At 41.8% G+C, this 16,640-nt stretch overlaps 1 protein-coding gene across 1 annotated transcript; it reads left to right on the top strand.

Moving 5' to 3' along the window:
* Window positions 1-2,019: 2,019 nt before the first annotated feature.
* LOC122152279 (RNA polymerase-associated protein LEO1-like) lies at window positions 2,020-14,747 on the top strand (the record flags this gene model as incomplete). Its single annotated transcript, XM_042783691.1, is given in 9 exon segments — window positions 2,020-2,106; window positions 2,743-2,888; window positions 3,672-3,756; window positions 5,955-6,049; window positions 6,817-6,951; window positions 10,550-10,679; window positions 11,626-11,809; window positions 13,068-13,162; window positions 14,652-14,747. Coding segments are annotated over 9 exon segments (1,053 nt in total), but the record flags the coding sequence as incomplete, so codon positions are not given.
* Window positions 14,748-16,640: the final 1,893 nt, after the last annotated feature.

A 16,640-nucleotide genomic window follows, 5' to 3' on the forward strand; every position in this document is an offset into this window, starting at 1 on the left:
GAGCTGTTCTTTGAAATCTTCTGTTCAGCCCTTTGACCTTTTCATTTCTTCCATTTGCTTTAGCTATTCTCCGCTCAAGGGTAAGGTTCAGAGTCTCTTCTGTCATCCACTTTGGTCTTCTCTTCTTTTCTTGTCTTTTTAGGCCGTCGACATGGATAACTGGATATTGTTTCCCATGGTGTTTTTATTACTTTCTTAGAGGGGTGTGAAGTTGTAGGGAGATGGTTGGTGTATGTGTGTGTATGTGGTGGTGGGGGGGGTTGTTTGCTGTTTTTTATTTATTGATAGGGATCCATTTATATATTCTAGATTTAATGTGTTAGCTCATATAGCTGAACATGGCTCTAACAGCTTACTTGTATTGTGACTAAAACTTAAACTCAGCAGTGGCCTGCATTTGATGAAGTTGAGATGCCAAATCTTCCCTGGCATTATGTGGAGAAGGGAGTCTGAAGGCTTAGAAAGGAAGGAATATTGGAGCAGACTTACCACGTGTGACCTGCATGTCACCGCTTCTCTTCTGCAACTATATTCCCTGAAAGGGCAAGAGGACACTTCCTTCACTCAGTCACTGAGAAATACATTAATGAGGGGAGGACCTGTACCCTTCAGGTCCCATCAGGTATGCTGAAGGGAGATACCATCACTCAGATGGGCATGACGGGATCCTGGAATAGCAGAGGCAGGGTGCCAATGTTTAACAACCAGAGCCACGGTAGGACATCACCAAACAGGGCAGCAGGGATGCAGTAGTAGTCAGAATGTTTTGATCTGTAGAAATTTTGGGTGGAGGCTAATTGATCATGGTATCCCTAGGAATGAAATAGATGAGCAACCTTCAAAAATGTTTGATCTATATAATAGGAAAACTCCAGAACTGATGGGCAGATATTTGACTAGAGTTACCTTAATGAAAAGTCACTCCTGCTCAGCCCGTTTCCAGACATAAGTATGTTCCCAGACCCGGAGCCTCTTGATTGAAGGGAATGTTGGGTCCCTCTGAGGAAGGATTCTGAAGCACTGACATAAGAATATACTATAAACTCCTTCAAACCCTCCCCAAAGGAAGCTGCACCTATTTACTAGCATGACTATAGACCGGGGAAAGGAAATACTCAGACATTTGGGGGATTACTAGATACTGGCTCTCAGTAGATGTTGATTCCTAAAGACCTAAAATGCTACTGTGACCTAGCAGACAGTGTGAGGGGGTGTGGTGGTCAAGATGGCTTATTCCCATGGCTCTTGGCAGGAGGCATCTCCATAGGTGGATCATGTGTCATCACATCATGATAGCTGGCTGGCCCCAGGCAATAATCCAAGAGAGGTAGATCAAGGCAGAAAAGCCGAAATGTCTCAGAAACCCCAAAACCAAACCCACTGCCACCGAGTCGATTCTGACTCATAGCGACCCCTTTGTGTTTCTGAGGCAGTAAATCTTTACGGAAGTAGCTTGCCCAGTCTTGCTTCTGCAGAGTGGCTAGTGGGTTTGAACCACCAACCTCCTGGTAAGCAGTCAGATGCTAGTAGTCTCAGACTACTACTAATGGTGCCATCGAGTGGTATCCGACTCATAGCGACCCCTCCTTGGATTTCCGAGGCAGTATCACTACAGAAGTAGATTGCGCAACCTTCCTTCTGAGGAGTGGCTGGTGGATTTGAACCGCCAACCTTCTGGTTAGTAGTCAAACGCCTTGGGCACTTCTCATAAGTGGAGTTTTATTTTATTAGTCATAGACCAACCCTGATACGGTGCGGGAAGGAAGCACCCAAAAGCATAAATACCAAGAAGCAGGGATCATTGGAAACTGTCTGGAAGGCTGACTACCACAGCAACTTTACTTTTCACCAGCTTTGCCTCCTTCCTTCTCAACAGGCACTCTAGTGAATCTTTTGAGCACCAGGCTCAGAGAGCAGGTTTGAGGCTGGTTTAGTGGAGACTTGGCCTATGAATGTTGGGAATATGTTGACGAACTTTAGAGAAATTAATACTGTGCATTTCCCCTCCACATTAAAAATTGTAGTGGGACCATGGACCTGTTTGGAGATATAGATGACATTTCTTCAGAGAGTGATGATCAACCACCTAGTCCAGGACAGTCTGTTGTGAGTATAATCACTTATGATTCAAAGCTAAGAAAAAAGTTTCAGAGGCTGATGGGCCCATCTGTCTCATGTTGAAAGAGGACATGGATAACTGGATATTGGTCTGAAACATCTGATGCTTTCTTAGCTATACTGGGAACTCCTGGGTAGGAGAGGGCATTGAAAGGACTGTTCAGAATGAGGTCGATGCCAGATGTCAGGGGCTATACTGTGAAGACTCATTATTTGTGAACCTTTTATTTAAAGATGTTTTCTTGTTCAAACTTGTGCCAAGAAGTGTGTGCTATATACATTCTTCTCTGGTTTTAAGTACTTATTACTAATAAGCTGAGTAATTATACACTTCTGTTGCTGAATATCTTATGAAACATAGATCAACAAAACAGAAATTATTTTCTGGTATGGAGACTAACAAATATTGTTTCCTATGGTGTTTTTATTACTTTCTTAGAGGGGTGTGAAGTTGTAGGGAGATGATTGGTGTATGTGTGTGTATGTGGTGGTGGTGGGGGGGTTGTTTGCTGTTTCATTCCTAAAATGGTGCTTAAATTTACTTCCTGTCAACCTGCTTCTCCACAGTGCAGGAGTAAAACTAGAATGTTTCTAATGTGTCTTCAAGTTCTGATTCTCTTGTAGGATGAACATGGAGTGCCTCAGGACCAGCAGGAGGCAGAGCCAATTTCTGAGACCAGAATGGAAGTAGAAATTCCCAGTATCAACTCTGATTTAGGAAATGAATTACATTTTGTTAAACTTCCCAAATTTCTCAGCATAGAACCCAAGTAAGGGGGCCAATTAAAAAGTCTTTTTCAAGATACTGAATAAACATGTGGAATGTAAATATTTTTCTTATTTATCAGGAGTTGGCTAATCACGAAGATGGGATTAATTGTTAGCCACATTTGGAACTCTGGAAAAATAGCCGGCTGTGCTATGATAGAAAAAATGATTCATTACTGGTGTGAGAGAGTTTTAATGCTTATAGTTCTTCCAGCATTTTGGTATTTTCTTAAGAGTTAACAGACATCACAAGTGATGATGGTATTTTCCACTAGTGAAAAAGCTGGAAAAAAAACATCAGAAAATGAAGATAAGAAAGTTTGCTGGAGAAGTGGCAAAGATCCTGTGCAAAGCAATTGTGACTGCAGAGAAAAGGATGATCTTGGAGAGATAGTGTCAATGGGTATTACTTTCTAAGGCATATTCATGCAAGATCTTATGCAATTAAACATTATCTGTTTTCTTAAAAAAAAAAAATAAAGGGCGGGGAGAAGATTATGTTACTTATACTTTATCAGACAGACATATTTCATCAAACCAAAGAAGATTTTGAATTACTAATTGTTAGCCACATTTGGATTTTATGTAAGGCAATGTGTTTTAAAAACAAATTTCAGGAAAGTATAGTAATTTGCATACTTTGAAGTTTTGCACAAAGTTACTTGTCTATTATGATTTTTTTTTTTCCACATACTGGTGCAAGTTGTAGAGATAATAGTTTTATGATACTAATCATATTCATTACTAAATATGGCTAATATGACATTAAAAAAAACAATTTGTAGGCCTTTTGATCCTCAGTATTATGAAGATGAATTTGAAAATGAGAAAGTGCTTGACGAGGAAGATAGAATCAGGTTAAAGTTAAAGGTACCATTCCACGCTTTGTTCCTTTTTTCATTTAAGTTTTGCCTTGTATAAAATAAAATGCAGAGGTAACAACTTGAAACTTGAGCTCATGTAAATGACTTTTCATGTTTCCTGTTCAATCAACAAGTAAATCTGTTTAGAATAGAATTAAATGTCTTTTCAGGATAGTTTCAGGAGAGAAGGCACATACCTTTCGTTTCCCTGTAGAACTGTCATTTTTCTAATCCTTTTTTCCCCTAATTGTAATTTTTTGACAGAAATAGAGAAAAAATATTGGAAGTTGTTAGCTACTTCCTTCAGAAGAGATAATAATGCCATTAAGAAGTATATGGCACTGCCTCTTCATTTTATAATGACTAGACCGTCGCAACTTCCCACAGTAGAAATCTCTCAGACTGTTTATGGATATTCAGATTATCCACAAAAAGGGACCTCATCACCAGGCACTTTCTTCCTAGAAGGCCTGGGATGGCGAAGCACTACCGTTGTCGTCTTCTTCTTCTTCTTTTTTTTTTTTTTTTTAATTTTTATGGTGTTTTGGGTGAAAGTTTGCAGAGCAAATTCATTTTCCATGCAGCAATTCATACACATTTTATTTCATGACATTGACTGCAATTGCCCACAATGTAATAGTTTTGTTTCCATTCCCTCCCTGTAGTTACCTATTCCCTGTCCCCTTCTTTTCCTATGCATTCCTGCCCCTGAACTGTCTCCCTGTGCAAATACTGCCCTTATGTTCTCCCATAATTGATCATTTTAAAGAGTGTATGTACCTAATGGAAATGTTTACCTTATATGCCTGTCTATTGTTTGGCTGGAAGCCGTGGGAGGGAGTTCAATTCCAGGCCTGAAGGGTAACTAGGGGCCATAGTCTCAGTGGTCTCACCAGGCTCTATAATATAGACCAGCAAAAAGTGGCCTTTACTGTCGCACGTTGTTCTCCCACTCTATCTAGGATCTTACTGTTGGCTTCTTTAACAGGATGTTGTACTCATTTCTCCCAGATGCCCCAGTGGTAGCACTGAGCAGGATCAGTTCAGTTTTAGATTACTGAAAAAGCAAGGTAAACACAGGTTTATTTGTGCTTACTTACTAATCTGTAGTGAACAATTCACATTTTTCATCACATCAAAGATTGTGCTTTTAGATAGGGCTGGCATCTGTCTCTTTCCCAAACCCAGCACCTTCATACAGGATCAAAACCTCTTCACATTAACGACCCCTGATGGGGGATGGAGTATCCATGTGGTGAAACGGATGTGAAACTGTTCACTACAGATTAGTAAGTAAGCACAAGTAAACCTGTGCTTACCTTTCTTTTTGGGTAATAATCTGCCTCTGATTTTACTTTTGGGACATGGAATTCCCTACCATATGGGTAGAATAAATTCTGACTCAAAAACAGGGCAAAGCACAGATAGGTCTCAGGTTTTAATTTGTTGTTAATTAGTTAACTGTCATCTTTTTATTTTTTTTCATGCTGAGAGCTTCACAACTGACATCAGTGGGCAGGACAGTTATTTGTATTTATTTATTTTTATTTTAAAAGCTTGTTTTACATTCAACATAACGTGTACATTTAGTTTCCATGGACAGTTCTTTTAGTCCTTTCCTTTGGTTTACAGCCTTTCAAGTAGTCCTACATTAGGCAGAGGCCTTAATTTTAATTACCAGCCTCTAGTGAGCCCAAAGCCTCATCTTCTCTTCTTTGTAGCACTTAAAATTTCTAATAACGCCTCTAGCCTACATCCTATTTAGCTTCTGCATCCTCTGCTATGAGCTAGAGTTCAGAAAAGGACCCAAACAAAAATGTCTGGTTAGTTTATCCAACATCTCTGTTGTTGTTATGTGCCATCGAGTCAGACTCAACTCATAGCGACCCCTCCTTGGGTTTCCGAGGCAGTATCACTACGGAAGTAGATTGCCCAGCCTTCCTTCCAAGGAGTGGCTGGTAGGTTTGAACCACCAGCCTTCTGGTTAGCAGTCAAGTGCCTTAGGCACTACACTACCAGAGGTCCTCCCCAACATCTCTGGGAATTCACAAATAGCAGGAGGGTTTCAATGTGGTGCAATCAGCTGTTTTTAAATTAGCTCATTCACTCACCAATTCTGACAGGATGATAAATCACTTGAAGAAAAAAAAAGAAAAAACTCTAGTTCATTCAGTCGGTTTTCTAATGCCTTTGTGTTTTGACCAGGTAGAAAATACTATACGGTGGCGAGTACGCAGAGATGAAGAAGGAAATAAAATAACAGAAAGCAATGCTCGGATCGTCAAGTGGTCAGATGGAAGGTGAGCACAGAAACTCCTGAAGAGGATTGAAAGGCCCAGGCCTGGGATGTGTGAAGTTTTTGGATAGGACCTTATGTTGGGGTCATTTTGCATTCTTTAAGGAGCCCTGGTGGCACAGTGGTTAAAAATACTCAGTTGCTAACCAAAAGGTCAGGTCAACAGTTGGAACCCACCAGTTCCTCCGTAGGAGAAAGCTGAGTTAGTCTTCTTCCACGAAGACTCATAGCTTTGGAAATCCTGTTCTGTCTATAGTGTCACTATGAGTTGGAGTCAGCTCAATGGCAGTGGGTTCTTTGGTGGGTTTTGCTTTTATTAGAGGACTGACAAACTCTAGACCCCTGTCATGATCTAGAGAAACTTAACAGAAATAAGTAGGTTTGGAGTCATACAGCTGGGCTGGTGGGAGACCAAGATGTGGTGAACTCATAGTATTTAAGGTGGAAGACCTTAGGTTAGTGAGGATAGCTCCCACATGGAAGGCATTATAAATTAATATTTAGAAAAAGAAAGGTTTCTGTTTTACTAATAAAGTGGTAGGGATTAGGAAAATTACAAAACAGTCATATTCCAAGAGTTGAAAAGATGGTGGATTTCTACTTCCTTTTATTGTTGAAAGGAGATAGGTTAGTTATTTAGAACATCTTTTCTTTATTTCTTATGAATCCAATCTGATAACAGGATACTGCAGTCACATAGTACTTTTAGTGTGCAAAATAAGCTTCAGGATTCATTAAACATTCATTTTAATAACTATTTCTTGTTCTCAGCATGTCCCTGCATTTAGGCAATGAAGTATTTGATGTCTACAAGGCCCCACTGCAGGGTAATTACAATCACCTGTTTATAAGAGAAGATACTGGTCTACAGGGACAAGCTGTCTTTAAATCCAAACTCACCTTCAGGTAATTATTCATATCAGTGGGTTATTACGTGCAATTAAAGAGCAGCAACGTAGAGATGTACAAAATGCCAGATTCTCCTGGAGTTGTGATTTGGCAGTACAGGTCACGTAGGACCAATAGTCTGATTCCAATCTTATTTTTTCAAGTATACTATAATTGATATATTTGAATTATGGAGTTGGCAAAGGATATTGAACGTACCATGGACTGCCAGAACCAATCTGTCTTAGAGGAAGTACAGCCAGGATGATCCTTAGAAGCGAGGATGGCGAGATTTCGTCTTTTGTACTTTGGACTTGCTATCAGGAGGGACCAGTCCCTGGAGAAGGACATCATGCTTGGTAAAGTCAAGGGTCAGCGAAAAAAGGAAGACTCCCAATGAGATTAATTGACACAGTGGCTGCAACAATGGGCTCGGGCATAGCAATGGTTGCGAGGATGGCATAGGACTAGGCAGTGTTTCATTCTGTTGTGTATAACGTCACATGAATTGGAACTGACTCAATGGCTCCTAACAGCAACAACACAAGTTGCTATTTCTCAGGGAGCCAGTTCATGCTATCCAAAGTCATTTGAGGATGATCTATAAATCGGAACAATAGAAAGGGAGAGGCATAGATGATGTGACTGGCTGTAGTTATCCCCTCAAGTGCTGCAGCCCTGCTAGCAACTGACACCAACTGACACCAACTGTAAAAACGGCAAGGAGGCCACATGTTCTGACCTCCTCTAATCTCATAGGAGGAAGACAGCAGTAACCCAAGGCCTATTACTGCAAGGCCAAACATGCTGCCTCCCTCCAGCCCTTTCACCAACTGTTCCTCCCAAAGCACCCACCACCTCTCTCCTGGGTTCGATAATTCGCTGCAGTGGCCACACAGAACTCACAGATTACAGGGTTTATTAGGGAAGCACCAGGCTACAACTCAAGTTCAGAAAGAACGCTCAGTCTCTCTCCCAGCCCACCGTCCCTCAGCCAAGAGTCTCTCACAGTCTCTTTCCCAGCAGTGCTGGTCCCTCGGTGTCCCACTCAGCAATGCGTCTCTCGTGTCTCTTTCCCAGCAACGTGTGTCTCAGGAGCCTGTGTCTCTTTCAGCAGCACGTCTCCCTCAACCAGCAGTCAGAGAGAGTTCTGCCTCCAGGAGACCTCCTTTTGAGCCCGGCAGGGTGGCCAAACTAGCCAATCATAGCATCAGAACTCTAAGCACCTGAGAGAGAGTGGGCACCTCCCAGAACACTGTTTTGTGCCACTCCCAACAGAAATACTCCAGGTGGACAACTTCAGCAATCAGGAGCTCCTCAGTTGCTCATAGAAAATCCCACCTTGGAGTTTACAAAGACTTATGGGTAGAAAAGCAACACTAAATAATTTACCACATCACAAGCCCGAGCCCACGCAGACATATGGTCAGTGCCGCTTCAGGGAAGATGGCTGAGGTGTCCCCTTCTCTGGATTCTATGCCTACGCTCTTCCTCAGCTTGTCCCCTCTGAGGAGCATAGGGCTATTGGTTAGGATTTGGCTTTCCCTGAGAAGTAGAACCCTTCAAAGACTGTAACAGTGGGTACCAGGCTTCTTTTTGGGGTGATGGAAATGTTCTAAAATTAGATCATGGTGACAGTTGCACAAATTAGCAAATTACGCAAAAATTACTGAGTTGTATACTTTTAACAGGTGAATTTATTTGTATGGAAATTATACCTCAATAAAACTGTGTTTTTTTTTCAAGACTGTAACAGACATCTCTGAAGTTGTATTTCACTTCTGTGTAATTTTGAGGAAGGGTCTCAGTTTCATTAATTTTCAGTGTCATCTGTAAATGTATCTTTTTTTTTTTTTTTTTAATTGTGATTTGGGTGAAAGTTTACAGAGCAAATTCACTTTCCATACAGCAGCTCATGTAAGTGTATCTTTAAAGAGGAGCTCTGGTGGCGCTGTGGTTAAAGCCTCAGGCTATTAACCAACATGTTAGTGGTTCAAACTCACCAGCCTCTACAGGAAAAAGCTGAAGTGGTCTGCTTCAGCAGATTTACAGCCTATGGGTAATTATTTAAACTGTGTTGGGCAGTTCTACTCTGTCCTAAAGGGTCACTATGAATTGGTAATGACTCAATGGCAGCAGGGTTTTTTTTTTTTTCAAATTTTTATTGTGATTTGGGTGGAAGTTTACAGAGCAAATTCATTTTCCATACAGCATTTCATACGTATTTTGTTTCATGACATTCACTGCAATTCCCCACAATGTAATAGCTCTCTTCCCACTTCCTCCCCATAGTTACCTCTTCCCTGTATCCTTCCCTCCCATGCACTCCCATCCACCACCCACCCTCCTGTGCAAACACTGCCCTTCTCTTCTTCCATGACTGATCGCTCCATGGAGTGTATCTACCTGATGTAAATGTTCACCCCATATGCCTGTCTATTGTTTGTCTGGAAGCCACAGCAGTGAGTTCAGTTCCAGACCTGAAAGGTAACTAGGGGGCCATAGTCTGGGGTCTCACCAGGCTCTATCAGACCAATAAACCTGGTCTATTTTTTTTTTTTTTTTTTTTTTTGAGTTTTGTTCCACATAGTTCTCCCACTCTATCCAGGATCTCCGGCATCAGGTTTTCTTAATCTATAAAACAGAGATAATATCTACCTCACAGGGATGTTTCAATTAAATCAAATAGTAAGCGAAACACCATGCAGAGTCCCAGCACACAGAGAGTATCCAATAAATGCTTTATCCAACTTCAACGTCCCTAGGATGGTATCCTAAAAGATAGAGTGTTCTACAGCTTGCCTGTTTCTCATTTTACTCCAATGTGACTGCCCAGAACAGTTTTATCCTTCTGCCCAGCTCTCTATGGCCATGCTTTCCTTTAGTGTCTCCCCTAGGACAGTCCTTTCTTCCCTCTGAGGTATTTCAGATCTGCCTTCATTTAGTCTAGAGTGCCAGGTCTCCTCTTTCTGAAACAGGACCTCCTGTTTTGGCTGTTATTGCCCTACCTGGCCTGTCACTTTGCTTTAACTTTCAATTTTATTCTGATAGAAAACCAACCCCACTGCCACCGAGTAAATTCCGACTCATAGTGACCCCCATCCAGCTGTAAATCTTTATGGAAGTAGATTGTCCCATCTGCCTTCCATGGAGCAGCTGGTTAGCAACTTCTGATTAGCAGTCAAATGCCTTAGGCACTGCCACCAGAGCTCCTTATTCTGATAGATAGATTCTTCTTTTGGTCTCATACTGCCACTCTGGCCAATGCACCACCTTGCTGAACTGAGATTTCACATTCCTTATCTCTTTTCATGATTAGAGTTGGGAGGAGTCTTGAAAAAAGCCCTTAACCTTGCTCCTTGCCTCTCCTCCTTTCCATTCCACTGCCACTTCACCCCCAGTGAGCTTTCCTCAGGATGTGGGCAGAGAGAGGGACTGCTCAGCCAGCCACAGCATAACGATGGTGCAGAAGTGCAGTCCCGTGTTAAGGTTGTGCGAGGAGCCTTACTTTGCTGACTGTGAAAGGGTCATTGTTCACCGGTGTTTTCGCTGTTGGTATGATTGGCTCCAAATCTTCTCAATAAACAGCGAGACATTTTTGTGCATTTCCTGACAGACCTCACTCTACAGACAGTGCCACACATAGAAAGATGACCCTGCCACTTGCTAGACGCTCAAAGCCACAGATTAGAATTTTACCAATGGCTGATTGTGATCCTGAATGTCAACGCACAGAGATGATGAAGGTATGTTTGCTCAGCTTTATCTGTGGATATTTTGGGCGTTAAGAGATGTGCTTTCCAGTATACTAATTCACTATTTTTTATTGCTGCTATTATTTTATTTCTTGTAACCATCAGGGAACCAACCTAATCTATCCATGTGACTAGCTACATTATGCCAGCGGCCACAGCTAAAATCTATTAAACAAGGTATGCAGGTGCTCTCCCACCAATCTATGAGGTTTCAGTGGAATACTGAGGATTTACAAAACTTTAAAACAGATATATTTGTGTTAGACAGATATTAGAACTGTTTTAGCCAAATATAAGAGCATTCCCAACTCATCAGATACTGTCCTTGCCTTGTGAACACTGATATGTGAACTACCAGGCAGCTGTAAGGAAATAAAGGCTCTACTTTGGGGCTCAGGGACTTTCTCTAGCAGGGCCTCCCCATCCTCTGTCATCAGGAGCTGTGGGGAGCTGTCTGGGCAGGAATATTTGGAATCATGGGAGTTTGGTGGAACCTGGGCAAGTCTGGTGTCTGTGGCTCAGGGATGAACAGAAACGACCTTTGATAACCCAGGGAGTCAGTGTAGACTCCTGCTGGGCCTGGATAAGTATCTCAGGGCTGGTAGTTTCTGCCTGGGCTCAGACAGCAGAGAGGATGATACAGCTCCCAAGGACATGCCTGTGCCTGTTCAGACTGGGCCGATGGAGCGTGATAAGAGATCATGTCTGCCTCTTCACCTTTGTATTAGCGTCATGATTTACAACCAACAAAACAATCCCTTTGTGGTAACAGGGATGCCGTGTGGAGAAAACTATTCAGAGGACATATTAAATGGGCGATAGTATTGGGCTTAAGCATTTACAATGCACTCTTCATAGTAAAAGTAGGTTCAAGTGGACAAAAAAGGAGTTCTGGTATTTCCATTTGTTAAATTAATAGTTATGGGCTTTTTGACAGAGAGAAGAACGGTTAAAGGCTTCTACTCACCAGGAATCCCAGATGCTCCCTGTGCGGGAGAAGCAGAGCCTGCAGGGCCCGAGTGCCTCTTATCTAGACTCTGACAGTGATGAGGAGGAGGATAGAGGCCAGGAAGCCAACAGCCTGGCTGCTCTTAAAAGTCATTACCAAGGGAGTCTTCGAGGTGAGTTGGTGCGGCAAAAACATTGCACTATTTCAGGGTTGCAATGTTGGCCTCTGCTCTGTTATTAGCTGCCTTGAGTTGATACCAGGGAGCTCTGGTAGCATAGTGCCTAAGGCACTTGATGGCTAACCAGAAGGCTGGTGGTTCAAACCCACCAGCCACTCCTCTGAAGGAAGGTTGGGCAATCTACTTCCATAGTGATACTGCCTTGGAAACCCAAGGAGGGGTCGCTATGAGTCGGGTCCGACTTGAAGGCACATAACAACAACAATAACAGTTGATTCCAACTCATGATGGCCTGTGTGCAGGGTAGAACTGCTGCATAGGTTTTCTTGGCTATGACCTTTCAGAAGCAAATCACCAGGCCTGTCCGTCAAGGTACCTTTTAAAAAAACTCAACTCACTGCTGTTGAGTCAGATCCCACTCATAGCAACTCCTCTTTGGGTTTCCGAGGCAGTATCTCTACGGAAGTAGATTGCCCCATCTTCCTTCCGAGGAGTGGCTGGTGGATTTGAAATCACCAGCCTTCTGGTTGGCAGTCAAATGTGTTAGGCACTATACTACCAAGGCTCTAACCGTCAATCGTTAGGGCTAGTCGTTGAGCTCTTAACCGTGTGTCCTTGTATAGTTAAAACCAAAAACCCAAACTCACTGCCATCAATGATGCTGACTCACAGCAACCCCCACTGGGTTTCAAGTCTACAAATCTTTATGGAAGCAGACTGCCCAACCTTTCTTCTGCAGAGCAGCTGGTGGGTTCAAACCGCTGGTCTTCTGGTTAGCAGTCAAATGCTTAATTGTATAGTTAAAACCAAAAAACCAAACTCACTGACGTCCAGTCATTTCCAACTCATAGCAACCCCTCATTGGGTTTCCGAGGCAGTATCTCTACAGAAGTAGATTGTCCAATCTTCCTTCCAAGGAATGGCTGGTGGGTTTAAACCTCAGGTCTTCTGATTAGCAGTCAAATGCCTTAGGCACTACATCACCAGAGCTCTCCAAATTTAAACTTTATAGTTTTTTTTTTTTTAATTTTTGCATAAGGCCTCTTGGATGTTTAAAAGTGATCAGATAACCTCTTTGAGAACAAGCACCTCTCAAATCTAAGTCATTTCAGTATATTTGAAAGTTATATTTACCTTCAAAAATTAAAAAAAAAATTGTGGGTTCAAGGAAAAATGTGCACAAGTAACAATATATAGGAGAAGAAAACATCAAGAATAAAGGGGTCATTGTCTAAGATTCCTTTGCTTAAAGATGAATGAACCAGAATCTATTCTTTAGACAGGGATGAGAGATCAGAAGATAAGGCTCAAAGATTTCTCAAAGTGAAGAAAGGCACCAGTGATGAGGTAAAACCAAATCTATTCAATTCTAGGGCTTTGTGTACCAGGAGCCACCTGCTCCTAGGAATGAAGAGGAGGTCATAGACCAGTCAGGCACCCAGTTGCATTAGCCAACTAACCACAACAATAATTCTACAAGTGAGTGTTGACTCAAAAGCAACAAATCATTGAAATTCAGTGAGGTAAATGCAGTCACAGGATTAGCAGTCACCCAGATGAAGGTCTAGTATGTGTGTTTGGGTGTCTTGGAAGACTATATATACAGAAGAGCTCTCTTGTTGGGTCTTGAAGATTCAGTAGAAGCTTACAAGGTACACAGGCCATGGTGGGATAACCCAAGTAGATGGAAAGGCCTGCAGGAAAAGGCCCAGGGCTCTGAGACACTAAGGCACATACCACATCAATTGTGGAAAACTGGGTGTCTTTTATTATTTGGACATAATAGTAATTGAAGTTTATTTGTTATTAACAATTTTTCCTTTAATTCTTTAACTATTTACTTTTCCACTTATAAGGACAAAGATACAAAGAAATTTTACATCTTATTTACACAGGTGAAACACTGCTATTGTCTATGTGCTATGTTAATTCAGTAAATATTTTCTCAACACATAACATGTTCCGTTCTAGGTTCTAGTGATACAACTATGAGGAAACATTGCAATAACATAAATAAATGGTAAATGATTTTAAACATTGGTGACTTGTGTAAGTGACCAACATTTAAAATTGTTAATCATTTTATGTTACTACTCAATATATAAGGAGCTCTGGTAGCATAGTGCCTAAGGCACTTGACTGCTAACCAGAAGGCTGGCGGTTCAAACCCACCAGCCACTCCTCGGAAGGAAGGTTGGGCAATCCTACTTCCATAGTGATACTGCCTCGGAAACCCAAGGAGGGGTCACTATGAGTCGAGGCTGACTCGACGGCAAATAACAATAACAACAACAACACTCAATATATACATATTTTCAGTACATAAAAGTTCACATACTGAAAATACACAAAAACCCGATCTTTGTTTAAAAGCAACAGGCTTTAAACACTGAATTTTAGATAGAGAAAAGAAGTGAAATACTGAGGAAGCAGAGGAACTCATTCTGAGTAATGTGATAGGAATACCAGTCAGTCTAGAGTGAAAGGGGCCTCAGTGGCACAGCGGTAAAGCTCCTGCTGCTGACTGAAAGGCTGGCAGTTCAAGACTGGTGACCTGATTCCTTAAAGATCACAGCCTAGCAAACCTTCTGGGGCAGTTCTACTCTGTCACATGGGGTTGCTATGATCACCTTGGTGGCACCTAACCACAATAACAGAGTGAAAAGTAAGTCTTCCCCAATTCTGACCCCGCCCCTAGGGTCATGGGTGGCCCCCTGAAGGGCTGAGTTCTAATGTGATCAGCTGGCTCCTCCCCACCAGCTCAGAACTACTTGAGACAAAATTTCCAGAAACGTTCAATATTGAATTTTATATTTTCTCTCTCGTATCTGTTCAGGTGAACCTTCCAGAAAGAGGAAAGCAGGAGGTAAAGAGGAAGAAAACAACTGAAGTTAAAATATATACTCATCGTATACATTATAAACAGTTTTGAAAAAGTGATGAAAACAACTTGGTTTGATTCGACTGATGAATTGAATTAGTTTTGTGTAATTCTGGTTGTGAATAAAAAATGTTGAAAAGAAAGCCTTTGACTTAGAAAATCCATTTTTCCCCAAACAAAAGTTTATTTTAGTATTGACTCTGGGCCTTACATTTTAGTGAGTCCCTGCTGCTCTTCTACCGCTTCCTCCCACCCGCCACAAAGCAGTCTTCTGGCCCCCACACAAGTCCACTTAGGTTCAGCTCAGCTATTGCCTCCTAGAGATTGGATTCAGGGTCTTTCTGTGCTGTCATCCCCTTGGCATGGTGCTAACGTCTTAACATTTACTTACCACATGGCACTGTGACCTGAGAAAAGCAGGTAGCTAGCTGTGGGAGAGGATTCAGTGGGTACTGAGTGCTTTGCCAACTGCTATGTGGGCCTTACAGATTCTAATCCTCAAAACAACTTGAAGGGCAGGTGTTGTTATTCCCACTTTACAAATGTGGAAGTTAAGGTTTAGAAAGCTTAAAACTTTGTCCAGAGCTTTTTCTCAAGGAAAAAATAAGCTTTTTTGAGACAAAGGTTAGGATCTTATGATCAGGATCAGATACATTAGTGACTTTGTGGTGACAACCAAAAAAAGACCCATTGCCAACAATTCTGACTCAATAGTGATCCTACAGGACAAAGTAGAACCACCTCACACGATTCCCAAGGGTTATGTGTTCACGGAAGCAGACTGCCACATCTTTCTTCCACAGAGTAGCTAGCAGATTCAAACCACCAACCTTTTGGTTAGTTGCCCAGCACTTAACCACTGTGCCACCAGCACTCCATTTTATGGGAGCAGCTATCCCAAATACCTGTTGTTGTTATGTGCCGTCAAGTCAGACCCGACTCATAGCGATCCCTCCTTGGGTTTCTGAGGCACTATCACTACGGAAGTAGACTGCCCCATCCTCCTTCCGAGGAGTAGCTGGTAAGTTTGAACCACCAGCCTTCTGATTAGCAGTCAAGTGCCTTAGCCACTATGCTACCTACCCAAGACAAATGGCCACCATTATGTTTAGGGAAAAGAGCAGTGGAAAACAAAATACTAGATTTGACTTCTAGTTTTGAGAGTGGTATGTGTTGTTGTTATTTGCTGTTGAGTCAGAGCCGACTCATAGCAACCCCTCCATGGGTTTCCAAGGTGGTATCACTATGGAAGTAGACTGCCCAACCTTCCTTCCGAGGAGTGGCTGGTGAGTTTGAACTGCCAGCCTTCTGGTTAGCAGTCAAGTGCCTTAGGTATTATGCTACCAGACCTCCTTTGAGAGTGTTATAGCAGTTGGAAAATAACAGGTGTCTAGTACATATTTAAGGAGCCCTAGAAAGGTCAATCTACTTCCGTAGTGATACTGCCTCGGAAACCCAAGGAGGGGTCGCTATGAGTCAGGTCCGACTTGACAGCACATAACAACAGAAAGGTCAGTGGTTCGAACCCCAAGGGAGAAAGACATAACAATCTGCTTCTGTAAAGATTACAGCCTTAGAAACGCTATGAGGCAGTCCTACTGTCACATAGGCTACTGTAAGTCTGAATTGACAGTGTTTTGGATGTTTTAGCATGAAAAATATGTATTTAAACACATGACATAATGTGACAAAGAATGATGCATTGCTACAAAGGTAATTGTCAAGTTTTCAACACAGCCAAAATCAAATATAATTCATCCAAAAGACGGAAAGAAAAAAACAAGCACTTTCTTGAAATAACAAGTTTTTATGCTGTGTGTACACATTTTATTTATTTTTTTACAATTCTTAAGCAGACAAATACAAAGACTTGAAGCAACTGAATCAAAAACTTACCTTATTTTCTTTTGGAGTGTAGATGAAATTTAAACTTCTAAAAATTGT

The sequence above is a fragment of the Orycteropus afer genome, unplaced genomic scaffold (assembly GCF_000298275.1).
Source record: "Orycteropus afer afer isolate SDZICR_OR568_19922 unplaced genomic scaffold, OryAfe1.0 scaffold00026, whole genome shotgun sequence".
Lineage (NCBI taxonomy): Eukaryota > Metazoa > Chordata > Mammalia > Tubulidentata > Orycteropodidae > Orycteropus > Orycteropus afer.